At 36.8% G+C, this 16174-nt stretch overlaps 1 protein-coding gene across 9 annotated transcripts in view; it reads right to left on the reverse strand.

The window, feature by feature from the left end:
• Window positions 1-16174, reverse strand: part of NAALADL2 (N-acetylated alpha-linked acidic dipeptidase like 2) — a 455965-nt gene that overhangs the window by 41766 nt on the left and 398025 nt on the right. For all 9 annotated transcript variants that reach the window (XM_065073810.1, XM_065073811.1, XM_065073809.1 and 6 more), the window contains one exon: window positions 1669-1762. In XM_065073810.1, coding sequence (XP_064929882.1) covers window positions 1669-1762 — 94 coding nt within the window. The remainder of the gene's footprint in view (window positions 1-1668; window positions 1763-16174) is intronic.

Genomic DNA, 16174 nt, shown 5'->3' on the forward strand with positions numbered 1-16174 from the left:
GCCACACTTTTTATTTGATGATCCTTCCCTGCTGTGTTTAGGCTGAACTAAACCAATGTTTATATGGCACAACAGAGCTCAAATTGCTTGTCTTGCTGGATGCTCACTGATTCCAGAGCACTGCCAGCCTACTGACTTCTAGGTCTTGACAATGATGGATGGCAAAGATTAAAGAAAAGGGATCATACTTTTGTGAATGTGTATTACAAACAAGTGATACTTTATACTGTAGGGAGTGAATGAAAAGCAGGTGCAACACCTCAAGATTGCAAAAAATCTTTGAGATAGGATCTCACATTCTGTTAAACTATCTAGTTTTATTGTGATTTTATAGAACATACATCTTTATTTAACAGATCAGTCTGAGAGTTCCATAAACCCATACATAGAAAAATTATTGTTGAAAGGCCTTAGCACACTACAGGTAATCTGTATCAGAGATGGATGAGGAAATAACAACATGTTTTTACCTATCTCACATTTTTCCACTGTGAGGTCCTACCAAGATCAGACTAGGAGTAGTCTTTCAAATTTCAGGGGGGTTCTTCTCAGGCATGTACCTTTTAATATTCCTTTTAAGTTCACTGAACTCTGATCAGAATACCAGCTTCAGAAATATCTCAGTTAGTACACATTCAAGGAATTATCTTAGAGCTTGGCAGCTATCAAAAAGATTTAATCTCAAAGGACTAAGCTTCTTATGTGCTCTCCACATCCCGCCTACTTTCAACTAGTCACTTAGAAAAGGAAGGAAAGAGTTGCATCTCATTTGAATACCTCCTTAGTCCTCAGCACTGGAGCTAAGAGAGATACTCTTTTCATCATTGGTAAGACACAACTGCACCCTTTAACTGGGTTACCTTAAACAGCTCAAGGCACAGGCTATCAGCTTAATTGGGTTCTGTTATCAACATAGCACAAAAAGCCTGCAGAATGCTTGTTCTTTTATCAAGCCCTAAAAGGCCACAAGACAACAGAAAGAGCCAGAAATGAGATGACACCAGAATATTAATAATGGCTAATGACTCCACAATCTTGACGGAGCAGTCTCATATCAGGGCATTCATCCTACGCCTTGCAAACAGTGCCAAGTTCAGAGTCTATGAGAATTATATCTGTATCATTTCCAAGTTACCAGTCACTTTTGTTCACTTTCTGACTAGGAAACTCCCAGGGTCTCAGCGCTTAATCAAGAATACGTATTGGTAAATTATCATGCTTTTTCACACCTGAAAAAGGAGAAAAGTTCACATGCACTGCCAACAAGTTGAGTTAGTGCAACAACCAAACCAGGAAGATGACTGCGAAAACTAAGGAGCCAAATGGAAACAGGATTAGAAGCTCGCTCTTCCTTGTACTGAACAAAGCCTTGAATAGAATTAAAATCAAGTTCGGTCACACAGGTTGCTATCTTTGACAGTAATTATGAGATTTTAGTACTAGCTATTCCTTAATTGACATAGTAACAACAGAAGAAATAGAAACATTTTATGGCTTTATTTAGCAGCAAAACCTGTGTTTTATTTGGCATTATAAAATGACACTTTTTAACTACTGAAATCATTGGCTATCATTTAAGTGGAAATTGAAAATCTGTACCAGGGAAGAGATGATCCTTTTTTTTTCCCACTGTATTAATGGAGAACAATATTCCTGTAACAAAATTACCTTTAAGACTGTTCTGAACTTCTAATGCGATGTCGAGGGCATTAAACGGCAAAACTGGTTCACTGGCAATCTGCAAAGTCACTTGTCCTGTTAGCTGAAAAATACAAAAAAACCCACAAGACAGTCAAATAATTTCTAGCAGATTTAATAGCCAGCATTTCTTTTGGAATAGCACATATTTCATTACATTGGATTTTTAGGGAAAAATGAATAAAATCCCATAAGCACAACTCTGTGAAAATGAATATGACCTAGACCATTGCCTTTCTAATACAACGTGGAAAAACATTAAGAGATTACCGTTTATGACCACACACAAGAATTTTGTGCAGTACTTTTTCTTTGGATCTAGGATACCACACGAGTCTCTGAAGGGCCTTAGTTTTGCTTCATTTTCAAATAAAACACCTCAACATCCTAAAAATATGAATTAGGTTTATTGTTTTACTTTGGTCTCCGGTTCTAGCTATTGGATTTTGAGAGTTTATACAAGTAAAAAAGAAAGAAAAAAATCACAGACATTAATGAGCTTCAGATCAAGCCCATGGTTAAATGCAAGTTGACCTGAAAACCTGCTGCCTTTTGAAGAGAGACGTGACAACTTGATGCACACAGACGTACAACTTCCAGACGGGGTAGAACACTATATTCTCTCAGTAACTTACAAAAAGAAATTCCCAAATGAGTGAAAGAGATTTCTCAGTCCACTCCAGGCCAGACATCAGCACCTGTCACAAACCTCAATGGCATGAATGCTTCTTTTCAACAGCTGCAGAGAAAAGGCCAGGGACTGAGTGGCCCGGTGCTTTTTTTCACTTACATAAGACAGGCTCTCCAGCTCAGGGCTTAGACGTGCTACAGGGGCTGTGTACAGAAATATGTCTTTCTGCTGAACTGCACCTAGGCTGTGATTAAACAGAGGATTTCAGTCTCCAGGCTGCCAAGTCCATCACTGTTCATGGGAGCTATAAAAACCCACTGACAAAAACATGCAAGAAACTTTCATTCATCTTCTTCATATCTTGATATTGCAAAAAAGGGAAAAAATAGCTGTAGGGCTGCGCTCTAAAATGGAATGATGGCTGCAGGTGACGGTGATCGTGTTGATAAAAATGTGGACTGAATAGAATCATATTGTACAATACTTCCCAAGGTGTTGGGGAGTTAGAATAATATCTGTCCTTCAAAAGCAATATGATAGTTGCTGTGCTGAAAGCGGTATTTTAATTCTACAATACAAAGTAGCAGGAAAAGACAACAATGCTAAGTAATATTAAAAAGCAATTGTACAGCAATTGAAAAGGAAAACAATCTCCCAGAAAAGTGGATGAAAACAGGGTAATATCAGAAATAGAAGTTTCCTGGAAAAGGATTAATAGAACCTCAACAACATCTCTAAGAAAGCCTTAAAGAAATGACCTGGCCACAGACTGATTTGGCTGCAGAGACTGCAGGATTGTGCTGTATATCAGGCTGCAATCCACATGTGAGCAGAGACATACTATGAAGCTGTTGAGATTTACCTCTAGAGAATACAATATTGCAAAAGACATGAAGAAAAAAACAACAACCTACCATATATATGGTGAGAAAAAATAGGGAGTAATAATAAAATGTCAGGCTGTTATCAGGAAAACTAAAGAACTAAGAGTGAACTTGAAAGAAGATGAAAAAATGCTATATTTGGACACCTGCGTTAAAATATAACACAGTAAGCTCTCATGAAACTTTTCTCCAAACTTCCCAGCTGCATGGTCCATTAATGCTCTAAGGCCATTACCTTTTCTATTGGTGATAATACACAAAAATTTCTGGATTGAAAAGCATTAGAAAACATTGGCCTTGAGAATATCAGAGAGGTATTGCAAAAATACAAAAATTAAATTGTTAGGACAAACAGAAATACATACAAAACTGTATCCAAAACAGGTTCATAAACCAGGTTCATATAATCCAGCCATAAACAACTGTAAAAATCCGGTTCTAAAGGTCCAAATACCATGAAACTCCTTCCTTGTCCAGCACAGAACTCTTTCAATATCAAGATACAGTTGCCCAAAACATTCACAACCTGGAAGCTGCTATGGTAAAGCAACTGTGGTAATGAAATAACACCCTATGAAAGAAGAGGCATTCTACAGGGAGCCCAAACCCATTGAATCCTAAATAGTACTGTAGCACACAAAACATTTGAATTCTTCCTGACACTCCATTTCTGCAAAAACCTTCACTACAAATTCACAGGTATATTTTAGGGAAGGACATGAACAGCTATATAGTGCTACTGACAGTTTTCAATCTGTTAGCACCATGTTTAAGAACACAGAAGTATGGAAAAATGCTTCTTTTCTGAGGTATGAAAGTGGCGTTACAGAGAATAACCAAATAAGCATCTTTGCTTTACACCATTATCTCCTACAAAATCTGGGTTAATTTTTATCAGTCCTTGCCTTATTTCTATTTCTTCCAAGCAATTTTATTTTGCTTTTGACTACATAAGACCAAAGTTGTTTTCTCTTTCCTATTCAAATAAAGTTATACCATCAAAATCTTATGACTGATGGAATCATTTTGGAAACTTTATGGTTTCTCTGTATGAACTAGTGCAGACATTTGTGAGTTAGCAAACAGGTAAGAGTGGTGTTTATTAAATCACGTACTCCGTAGGCTAATCTGGAAGAAATCAATCACATCAGGGAAAGCTCAGAGCATTGATTTGAACAGAGTAAATAATAACGCTGCAGAAGCATATATCAAACCTACATAATGCAGCAAGAAAGAAAAGGCTGCTGATTTCTTATTTATAGTCTTATTTTTGGATATACGATTCCCTGGAGTACAACACTGAATATACATGGAAAATAAAGACAAGCTTCTGCCTCCTTTTCCCTGTTGAAAAATGGTTCGAACTAAGTATTGAATTATTAAATGCAAGAATAACTTAGCAAAGAGTGAAGACAACAATTTTCTCATAAACTGAAATGCTAAAGCAGCATAATTGGTTTTATTCCCATATTGAACTGGTTCTAACTAACGACAACTTCTCAAATAACATTTATACATATGAATACACACACAACACACACAATAATTGATGTAGCATTTGCACAATTATCAAATCTAAAGAAGAAAATTACAGTTCAAATGCTAATTGATTCTGAAATGCTTTTCTTACACAATTTAGAATGAAAAAATAATGAGTAATATTTTCACTGCACTTGGCTTTGAGAAAGGTATTCTTCAGTAAACTAAAATATATTTAATGAACATTCAATTACTTTAAAGATAAATATTAATATGAAACATAACAAGCATTGTAGAGTTATACTTAATACTGCAAAATGAATCTGAATTTTCAAAATAGGTTTATGTCAAAGTATTATAACATTTTTTCAAGGTCTTTTACCTTAGAGTGTAAACATCTTTGTAGGAAGGAAATAACTACTTCTTCTGCATTTATGTCTCTGATTCCATGCAGATCCCAAAAGAAAAAAACAAAACAAAAACAAACAAACAAACAAAAATAAAACCAACTTCCAAAAATGCTGGTGTTAAAGATGACTCAGTACCACATGGCTCTTAAGAAACGAAGACATAGGTTTCATTCTCTTCAAAATTGCTAAGCCTGCTCATTTAGAACCATTCCTTCTTGCAGTTCTACCCAACTTATAAACTTAATTTCACTACAAAAGTCAGCTCTCAGGGACATCGTGTGGATCTGTACCACTCTCCAAATGACTCTGACAATACAATAACTGGATTAAACACACACAATTTGTTCTTCTATGTAAATCATAAATATCCTTTATTTAGCTGGTTTACAATGTTAATAAGGAAACTAATTAAAATGGAGTTAGAGAGGGTTCATAACTGATTTTTTTTTCTAGCAAGTATGTCACACCTGGTTTTCCAGTGAGTTAATGTGAGGTAAACTCAGTTTTTAAGGCAACTTCCTTCTTCAAGTATCTAAGCTGCCTACTAACAACTCAAAGAACGTCTATTGGCATGCACAATTCAAAGAACAATTGGATATGTAAAATCCAGTATACAAAAATGTAAAAAGCCAGAACAAACATCAGCATACAGTGTGCAGGCAGTTTCTTTTACACAGAAGCTCACATGCCCATCTTCTTATTTTTGTCTGCTGAAGTTTGGAACTCTGCACTATATCTAGCCTGTGTGCTATGTAAACCTCAGTGGGTGTAAGTGCTGAGCCTTTGGGACATTTTTAGTTACATTAAGAGTGCTAAAATCTAAACAGGCATCTCAGATCTCTTCATGCGCCAAGTTACAAAACACATAACTTAACAAATCAGGTAAACTGCCATGTTTATCCTGTTGTGAACACTCTTCTTCAGTCGTGCTGTACTTCAATTTTACCTGCTGGAATGAATTAGACACAGCTACTTGAAACATGAACTGTGCAGTGGCAACTCCTTTGTATTTCAGGCCATATACCTCTGCAACATAGTTTTTCTTCTTTCCTGCATTCTATAACTTTCAGGTTTTTACTATTTAATTTTATTCTCTGAATATTAACACCACCTTACTGACATCTGTGCACTTCTAGAGAAAAGAAGCCCACACGTGGCAGCTAATCTACCAAAACCATGACAAATCATATTAGAAAGCAGGTAATGTAACAAGGTCCTATAGTACACCTGTGTAAATTCCCAACTACAGACACAAGAGACCTCTGTATGTGAGACTCCCTACTACAGACTCAAACAATCCTTGTAATTCATAAGTGTGGGACACTGGGCAACTTATTTGAACTCTGGGTCTAGATTTCCTTTGACATCAGACACACTTTTCTTGGAGTCGTGTCTGCCTGCACACCTTGCACCTCTCCCTTCACACACTGTACATGGGGTTCAGGATGAGGAAAGAGCATGGAAGGATATGTGCTGCCTAGGGTGATCAGTAACTGACTGCTGAAAATTACTTCAAACTTTTTTCTCTCTTTTTTCGTCTAAAGGTGAATTAAAAGGTTTGACTTTTGTGGCTGACTGTTGCATTGTCTAATCTCAGGTGTTGATACCTGCATCAAAGGTTCTCTCTTTCCTCTCATATTGACTAGAAGAGTGACCTGCTAAGATCATTTGACATTAACCCAAGCAAAAACAATGGTTTCAGTGTACACTCCCCAAAAATAAGGAATAAATCTCTGCATATATTAAGGTCCTATCTCAGAACCAAAAGGTTAGCAATCTCAAACGTTAAAATAATCAGCCTTTGCCAATCACTTCACCCTGCAAAATTAGAGAAAAACTTCTCGATAATACAGGCAAATTTCCTTAAATTGCTTTCTGCTGGTTCCCCCACCACCTTCCAACTTCCTTCACGTTATCAGATTTTTTTAATTAAGCATGAGAAATTGAGTCTATTTAAATGAAATCTGTGCTTCCCTGGTATTAATATAATTTCAGCACCTAGTGTTACTGTGTGAATGGCAGTAGGTAGTGAGACTCATGATAAATTAATAAGCATTTTTAATACTAGGATCTCAATTTGCTATAGAAAAATTTCCTGCATAATCAGTCTACAGAGTTCTTATATTCATCACCTCTCAAAAAATGCAACTGACTCATACAAGAGAAGTCAGAGGCAGGAGCATGAGAAAACAACCACTTCTCTGACCCTCTGCTTTTCTGAAGAACCACATTCCCTTAATTACACAAAGAAATAGAAATCTGGTCACAAACATTTTTGCTTTGCACTAAAGCTCTCAGCTTCTGGAAACTCAGAACTTCCCAAAAATTCAGTAATACCAAATGTGTTTTTGTTCTTACTGAAACCTATCTTGGTACCAGGGCATGTATTTACACTACAGGTCAAACAATATTTTGGGGAATCTGACATTCAGTTTAACATATGGTGTTTTAGGTCAGTAGAGGGCTCTCTGAGAAAAGAGTACAGTGAGTCGATGGCTACAGTAGGTGAACTAGAGCACAGTAATTCAGAACAGACCGCTGTTTCTGAACAAGAAAAGTATGAATTGTATCTGATGTCTTACAAATATTAAAAATTTTATTTCAACACCCCCCTCCATCATTTAATGTTGTTTTATTTATCCTCAGTGTAGGAAATACTGATTAGGAAGTAAAGCTGATAGCGAACAAAACATTTGGAGGTAACATGTGCAAAGCAAACAACACTTAACTACTTGTATTACGGTGACACACAGTATAAGGCATCCTGAAAGCTACAGATTAGGATGCCAGAATTATAGTAACTTGGGCCACTTCCTCTGGAGTACAGAAAATCTCTGTTCACATGATCATATGCTGCATTTTCTGCATGGCTCAGGATGAGATTCCAAGGCACTGAGAAATTAAGGTGAGAAGTATTCTCTTAAGTGATTAATTTACTTAAAATCTAATTTGTTGGCCAACTTAGAGTGATGAGAGTACATTTCCTATAGATTTCATTCGCAGCTGGAGGGAATTCATTCATCCTACTGTCTTTGACTACTTGCACAAACGAGACACTCATACTGATCACTGTTTTTTTTTCTGTGCACACGCAGAAATTCCTACATTTGAAATTATATTAATATAGTATATGGAAATATATATTTTGTGTATATTTAAATGCATTTATGTGAGTCTTGTAATATGTGTACACTAAAAAATGTAATTTAAATTGTATTACCTTTTAGTCAGCAATTATACCAATGCCCTGGGTTATAATGCCATAGGATTTTATACAGAGTTTCTTTCCACTCACTTCTACCTCCTATCCAGACCACCAAGGAAAGGGCTGTGAGAGAGGACACTGCGGGGTCATGGTGCTGCTCCTGGCACCACGACAGAGAGCAATCCTCCTCTCTTGGCCCAGCACAGGCCAGGGAGAGGTCTCTGGTCTCCTGCGAGACACCGCTGGGCTCTGGAGCTCACTGCCATGGGACATGCCGGACACCAAGAGCACAAACAGGTTTCAGATGGGAGCAGACAGACTCCTGCAGAGCAGCGCACTGCTGACGATTAAAAACGATGCTCCAGAGTCAACCTTCAGCTGTGGTCATGGGAGACATAGCCCTCTTCTGAGGTGTTCCTCACCAGCTACTGTCAGAGCCTGGGAACCAGGCTGAAGTCTGACCCATGGTGGCCCTTCTTATGCTCTTGTTACCGCAGCGGCAGAGAATGGGGATTATTAACTCAGCTTCCAAGATGACACCTTCATTGAGTTAGGCTTGGCACTGTGTAAGCGAACTAGGACTCAACCTGGTTTGTTTGGGACTGAGGCAGAGCAACTCTTTGTGCAGAATACACAGGGTTAATGCTTACAAAGGGTGCCATGAAGTTAACTGGAAAGTTAACTGGAAAGGGAAGAGTTTCTCAAGTGCTTTATTCTTCTTCCTTATTTTTTTTTTTTTTTCCGCCACACAAACAGAAATTGCACCTCTTTGAAGTATGCAGGTAAGTAGCAATAACCTTGGGAAAAGTTTCTAATTATTTATTTCATATATATGTATATCAAATTCTAGTGGTATCTAGATGCAAATAAAGTATCAAATTAACTTCTAGAAGGGCCACTACATTTAAGCCTCTTGTTAAAAAAAATTCAGCCAGACTTTCCCTAATATGTGTAGTTATGAGCATGCAAATGATATAACAGAAAAAACTTCTGCATTTCATGAGCTCTGTATGAAGAGGTCACACCATGACAATACTAATCTTTACATCATTACAAACCCTCACAGTAGATTTCTTAAAGAGAATTTTAAACTTTTAAAGTTAAAATTCCTTTTTATCTCCAGCTTTAAAGCCAGGTTGCTCTGGTTACCAGCTGCAGACTTTGGGAGTGACAAATACAGAAAATTCTTCTTTAAAGCTAAATAATTTGCATGTAGCATTCCCACAAACCAAGATGCCAAAATTGCACAGAAAGTGACCTTTTAAATGCTTTCATTCTCTGACCCACTTCAGGCATAGCAGGAGGAGGGGGAAACTAGGGCTAGATCCTTTTTAAAGCAGCAATGTTAATCGCCTGAAGCTGGTTACAGGCAGTCTTGAGGAAACAGATCAAGCTATTGTTCTGGCAGAAAGAGAAGTATATAATAAAATGTGGAGCAAAATTTATTTCCACATATCCGAGGCAAAGACCTCTAATGACAACGATCATGTACAGAAATTGTGTCTTGGATAGATCTTTACTACCTTAAACCAAAACTATATAGCTTTTTTTTTTCTTTATTTGCCTGTGTAAGGCAGACATTCAAAGCATAAAATATGCAGCTTGCTAACAGTGCACACTCCATTCCAGTTTTGAACAAGACATTTTAGGTATATTTTCTGGTTTAAGCCATAAAGGAAAGTAAATGTCATCTCAGAGTAATAGACAAGTTTAGGTTCCTGTGTACTGGTATGAAAACACAGGATGCTGTGTTTAACACCTTGAGCGTTTAGTACATAGTTACAGAAATCATCACATTCTTCTGTGCTCCTGAAGGCTTTCACTGTGTTTGCTACCAGTTAACGAATATCAGTACCTTTCCTGACTTATGTATGTCTTAAAGACCCCAATCAGGACATTAGCACAACTAGCCCTCCTTATGGTACAGGATAATCAAAGCACAAGATGATAAGACTCAGACGGATAATTGATAATTGTGTTAACAATTGCCAGACAGTTGGCTGGGTCCTGCCAGTCCCTGAGCCTTGCAAGTCAGACAGTAATAAGACTAGCAGATAAAATAAGCAGCAGTGCAAGTCTGCTTTTAATCACACAGGTTCACAAGCACTCTACAGAAATATAGATCAGCCTAGCAAAGTATGTTGTCTTACAATCCTAATTAATCAAAGTATATTCTCATATGCTTCAAGATAAATGCACAAATCAAGAATCTTCGTGAATTAGGACCAATCCCAGGGTCATACATTCAAGGACATCCAAGTACTTGCTAAGTTTCTATGTGATCTGTAAAGCCAGCTCTCCTGTTGAATCTGCAGCACCAAGTCTGAAACTTGTGGCATTGTTAAAAACTAGATAATAGTCATCAGAGGATTGCAATAATAAAGAAATCTGCAATAGGAAGCTTCTACCAAAGCTTTCAGTTTAGACCTTGAGATCATCCTTTTAATCACTCCCCTTTTACAGAAATGGATTTGATTTAATTGAACTCCTAAAAAAAAGTCTTTAATCACACTTCATTAGCATACTATTATTATTCAAAGGAAATCATATGTACTATTAGGCACTCTTAATTAAAAAAAATGCATATAATCTGCTTCAGTACCTAACAGTTATTCTCCTTGATGTTCATTATTCTTCCATTATTGTGACAATACCTTTTTTTTTTTTTTTCTGTTTTTCCTCACCTATCACTATTTCATTTATACATTTTTTTCAGTGTTAACCATCATGATATCAGGACACTGAGATGCATTAATATGCCGCCATCCTTAAATCTCATTGCACGGCATGAACTTCAAAATGGGTCAGAGTTGACTATGGGAATTTGTGAGAAGATGAGGAAATGCTATAACAGGAGCCCTAAACCATGCCCTGTTTTGCCTGAATTTTATTTACAATTGAAATGTCTTCTAAGTGGCCATACTGAAAGAGGAAAGTATGCTATGCAGCAGTCAGTCCTTAGAGAAAGAAAGATGGGATTTGGGGAGAACCGGGGGCAAGGGACAGAAGGAAGTGAATCTAGGAGAGCCCTGAGGAAAAGCATCAATGAAGGGCTGAGGAACTTGGGAAACTTGGGCAGTCAATTCATCATAGACTCAACATAATAAGCACTTCAAAAAGACCCATGAGAACACTACATATTCAAGTCTCCCTATGTTCTCAAACTCAGAAAAACTAAGATATTAATTGGTTACAGAGAAAAAATATTTTTCTTTTCTCTCCTGCTACCTCTTGATCCAAAGGTACCTCAAATTTTTCCACTTAGGTCACCCTAATCAGTCAGGACTGGAGCAGTGACAGTTCATGAAACATGACAGACTAGCCCTGAGGGAGGGTTACTAATGAACCACAGTGCTGAGGATCCAAGGGAAGCCGAAAATACAGAGATCTATAGTATATAGCCCATAGAAAAAACCCATAAACATTAACAGAGACGTTCCACGTGAGGGAAAAACTAGATGTATATTATACTGAGGCTATCCCCAGACACCAGCATATACTGCAATATCCATAAAGAGGCTCAATCTCCTTATTAGGCAATTGCTTCAGTTAGGGTTAGATTCTGCTCTTGGATATACCTGTATGGTAGTTACCAAGCCAGAAAGGTATTTAAGCTTCTTACTGGTATTATAATTAAAGGATGCAATTTCTGTGCATTTTTTTGCACTACTTTTCAAACTGAAATATTCAATCTTCAATATATACTGTGCAAGATACATAGAACAGAAGTAATCAATTGACTTTCATTAATAATTTGAAATCTGAATCTTAAAAGGAGTTCTCACATCTCCTCCTGTAATTAAACAGTGTAACTTAACAAATAAAGGTGGTGGAAGATTGGTTGTTTTATTTTAAAAATAAAAGATTAATTAAAGATGAATATATTTGGGACTGAGCAAGCTCCCCTCAGGCTTGGGGAAAATGCCAAGTCTGACAAACTCTTTGAGCCTTAGGGAATCCCAGGTCAGTTTGATGAACCTACTGAAGTACTTTATAATTAGCTGGCATGCTCCTGAGGCTACCAATTTACCTGAAAAAGAGACTCTCTCACCTCTCAAACTTGTCCCTGAACAACAATAAATAAAGACCTTACAAATAATGTTTCTCACCACAGAATATTTATATAAACAGAGAAAGAAAATTCAGAAGAATGACCTGTGCTATAGAACAGCCCTCAAAATTCATAAGGAACCCTAGCAATAAAACTCAAACTATCTGAAGGTAGAGCTGAGATTTATTACCACATCTGGGGCTGTAATAATACACCTGTTACTAAGATAGTCAAATGATGATGGCCATTTCATTCCACTGCACCCTATCTTTATGTGGGCTCTGTATTAAAATGATAAAGCCAGCATGATATAATGGCAACAACAAAGATTACATAAAGAAGCACATTTTAAAAACATATAATCTTACAACACTGCAGGAAATGTTACTAGTTGCTCAAACGACAGCAGTTACTGTTAAGAAAAAAAAATCTTAAAAAACTCACTGTTTACCTACCATGCTGCACCATGGCTGCTCTAGGTACTAGCTTTTAAAAATATCTCTTTATTTATAATCATAATTAGTGTCTAAGCACCAAAAATACGTTACATGTCTCATAAAATAATTCAAAAGACATCTATGCTAAAAGACTTGTCACCTCTCTTAAGCCTATCTGATAGAATTGAACCTAGAAGCGGGGGTACAGGACTTGAAAGGAACAGGTCACTTTGGACTGAGAAGTCTTTTTGTAAGAACAACTCAAAGGCTGGGACTCACCTTGTTGGTAAGTACCATAGTTTTGTTAGCTTCTGATCTTGCTATCAACTCCTTTTGTATTGGCTTAGCTGAATGACTATTTTTCTCCAGTTTTAGATTAACTTTCTGGAACATGTGAGTTCATCAGAAGAGATCTCAATATGGGTAAATGGACAAGGAGACAAGTTTTGCTTGAGTATTCCAACTATAAAGACAACACAGATGGAGATCTTATGCCTGCACTGGAAGAAGATGATGAAAGGGATGTTGTTGAAGAGACTGGAAAGTGGAAAAGATGGGGTTTGAGAAAGGCAGGAGAATTAGAAAGAAAAACAAGTAGGAATTTGCTGCACAACATCAACAGGAGCCTGGGGAATTTCTGAAAGAGGAGATGGAAAGATTAAAAGGACAGTTGAGGAAGATAATTTTGGCAGCAACACTATAGACATTGCATGGAGAAAAAAGACTCACAAGGCAAATATGTCAAGACAAGGGAAGGCTACATTGCAGACAAGTGGTTTGATCATGAGTCCAGGGAGAAAACCATAGATTTTTAGAAATACTACAGAATGACAGTGTATCAGAGGAAAATACTTAAAAAATGTCCTTCAGCATACTGTCATCAGTGTGTACTCAGCATAATTTCCCCATACTACGTAAAAATCCAAATAAATTGTCCCTCAAACAGAAAAAGTACTGGAGAACATGGTATCAATACATAGTGAACAAATCAGTGGTAGTGCTGACAGTCATACATTCATGCACGTAATTGTACATGCATACACATATCAAAGAGAAAAACTAATATCAAAATTCTTCCATATGTTAAAATTGAAGACAGATGCAGTTACAGATCAAGTTAGATTTACAGACCTAAAAATAAAGACTTCATAGATTCTTAGAATTTCCATCATTCCCCTCTGCAGTAGAAATGCAATGTATATAGGCATTTCATGTACTCTCAATAGCTTTAAACTAAATCTAAATGAACTTCAAAAGAGCTTTGATATCAGAAATTTCTATAACATTTTGCACTGTGTCTACATTGTACATTGAAAATACAAAACACATTTTAAAGTTTTTCATTTGTCTATTCAGAGAAGCTACTGTCACAGCTTCTGAACCCTTATTAACAATATTTTCATCCAAACTTCATCCAGTAATAAGAATTTGGGGCATTTCTGGGGTGACTAACTTATTAGAATGCACATTTGATACTGGATTTAAAAAATAAAAAATAGTTTTTACTTACGGACCTAACGAAAAAGACAGATTTTAGAATTTATTCAGTAGTCAAAAGCAGTAGATAGGAAGTAATAAAGTGTAAGTCTTTTAATATTCATAAAACATTTGGAACAAGAAAAATGGAAATGGCACTCTGAATCTTGTGGTTTCTAGGAGCTGCTAATTGTGTACTGCTCAGGGGTCACAGTCCACCATTGGGAGTGTGGCCCCATAAGACAGCACATGGGCATCTATCTCCATGTCCGCCCGTTCCCGAATGGTTAGAACATCCATACTGGGAACCGCACACTAGACACAGGATCAGACCACTGCATCATGCTGACTTGGGTAATATTTACTTTAACTTCACTGCTCCGGCATTCCCCTGCTCAAAACCCACATGCCCCTGAGACAGAGGTTTAACTATACATCTTCAGTCGAGATTACTGCCTTTTCTGCTTATTCTGCTCAAGTAACAATAGATATTTGCCAAAGAGGGGATGAAGGAGGAGACTACTGCCATCTAAACAAAGAGCTTTATTTGTGCAGAATATTACATTAAAAGAGCCCAGTAGCTATTAGTGATTATTAATCTTCAATTACAATAATAGTCATATTTAAAAACAAAACAACAAAACACTCGGCTATGCTGCAAGCCAGGAGAAAAGCCTTTTTAATTGTCAGCCCTGCTAGTCTAAAAGTGCCTTTCCTATTCATTCAGTTATCATTCTGTATTTTATAATTAAAGTGCTAATGTATATCAGTATTCTTTGATCTCAAAATAAAGGAATCTTTTACCAAAGAAATTAAGAATACAATAGTTAACAGGAAATTCAAGTTTCCCAGTAAGAATTAAAAGAAACAACCAAAAGTAATGTAATTAAGGAAAAACTATTTTTGTTGAAAAGGAGAAGGAAAAAACTTTGTGAGTAGTCATTATGGATTGTGGAACAGTTTATCAAGTAAAGTGGCAAAAGATTTTTGATAGCTGAATACAATCTAGGAAGAAAGGAATGAAGTGTACTGTACTGGCAGGAAATTTTTTATCTTAAGTTAACACGGACATATATGACCTGAAATCTATCTTCAGCTAGCAAGGGTTATCATAATGATTCGTAGTATCTCACCCATGATATTGAATTTCCATTCTGATTTTGTATTTGAGGGAAAAGATAGTCAGCAATGTGTTATGTCATGAAGTACATCTAAATCAATGAAACTAAAAAGAAATATGTGTAGTCATCTACACTATGTACAAGCATTATCCTACATACTTAAAGTCAGCAGAACTCAAGACACAGTCTCTTCTGTTGTGGCTTACTGATTAAAGACAGTGTGACTGAAATCTGACTTTAAAAACCAAAGGAAAAAAAAATCCAGAATTTATTTTGGCTTTTAGTCTGCTAAGAATAATCTACTTGGGTCACTGGAGATGCTAATTGGAGTACATGCTTCCGCACTCCAGATTAGGTGATGCATACTAAAAAAAACTGGTAAGTAAAAGGGGCAGAGTCAGCAAGATCCTGGACCACTTATCCACTGGTAGCACCAGTCACTTCTGAAAATGGAAACCGAGCTTTGGAAAGATCTTTCAAAAGCAACTACTGGCTCATAGATGTGAGTGGACACCAGGCAACCTTAGCTCTTAGCTCTGATACCATCACTCCTTCACTCACTATGTGCTTCTCTGGAAAAGTGATCTTATTTACCTCACAGACTTAAAAAAACAGTCGGCAAAGCCTAGTTACATACCATTGCTGTCAGTCTGCATTCGGTTTCAATGAGGTTTGGGTTAGGCAGTTCAATACATTTTATAAACACAATAAACATATTACTGTTGCTGTGTAAAAGATGTTCTGCATTTTTCCCTTCATTACTTTATTTGAATTAAACCCAC

Source organism: Columba livia, chromosome 9 (assembly GCF_036013475.1).
Source record: "Columba livia isolate bColLiv1 breed racing homer chromosome 9, bColLiv1.pat.W.v2, whole genome shotgun sequence".
Lineage (NCBI taxonomy): Eukaryota > Metazoa > Chordata > Aves > Columbiformes > Columbidae > Columba > Columba livia.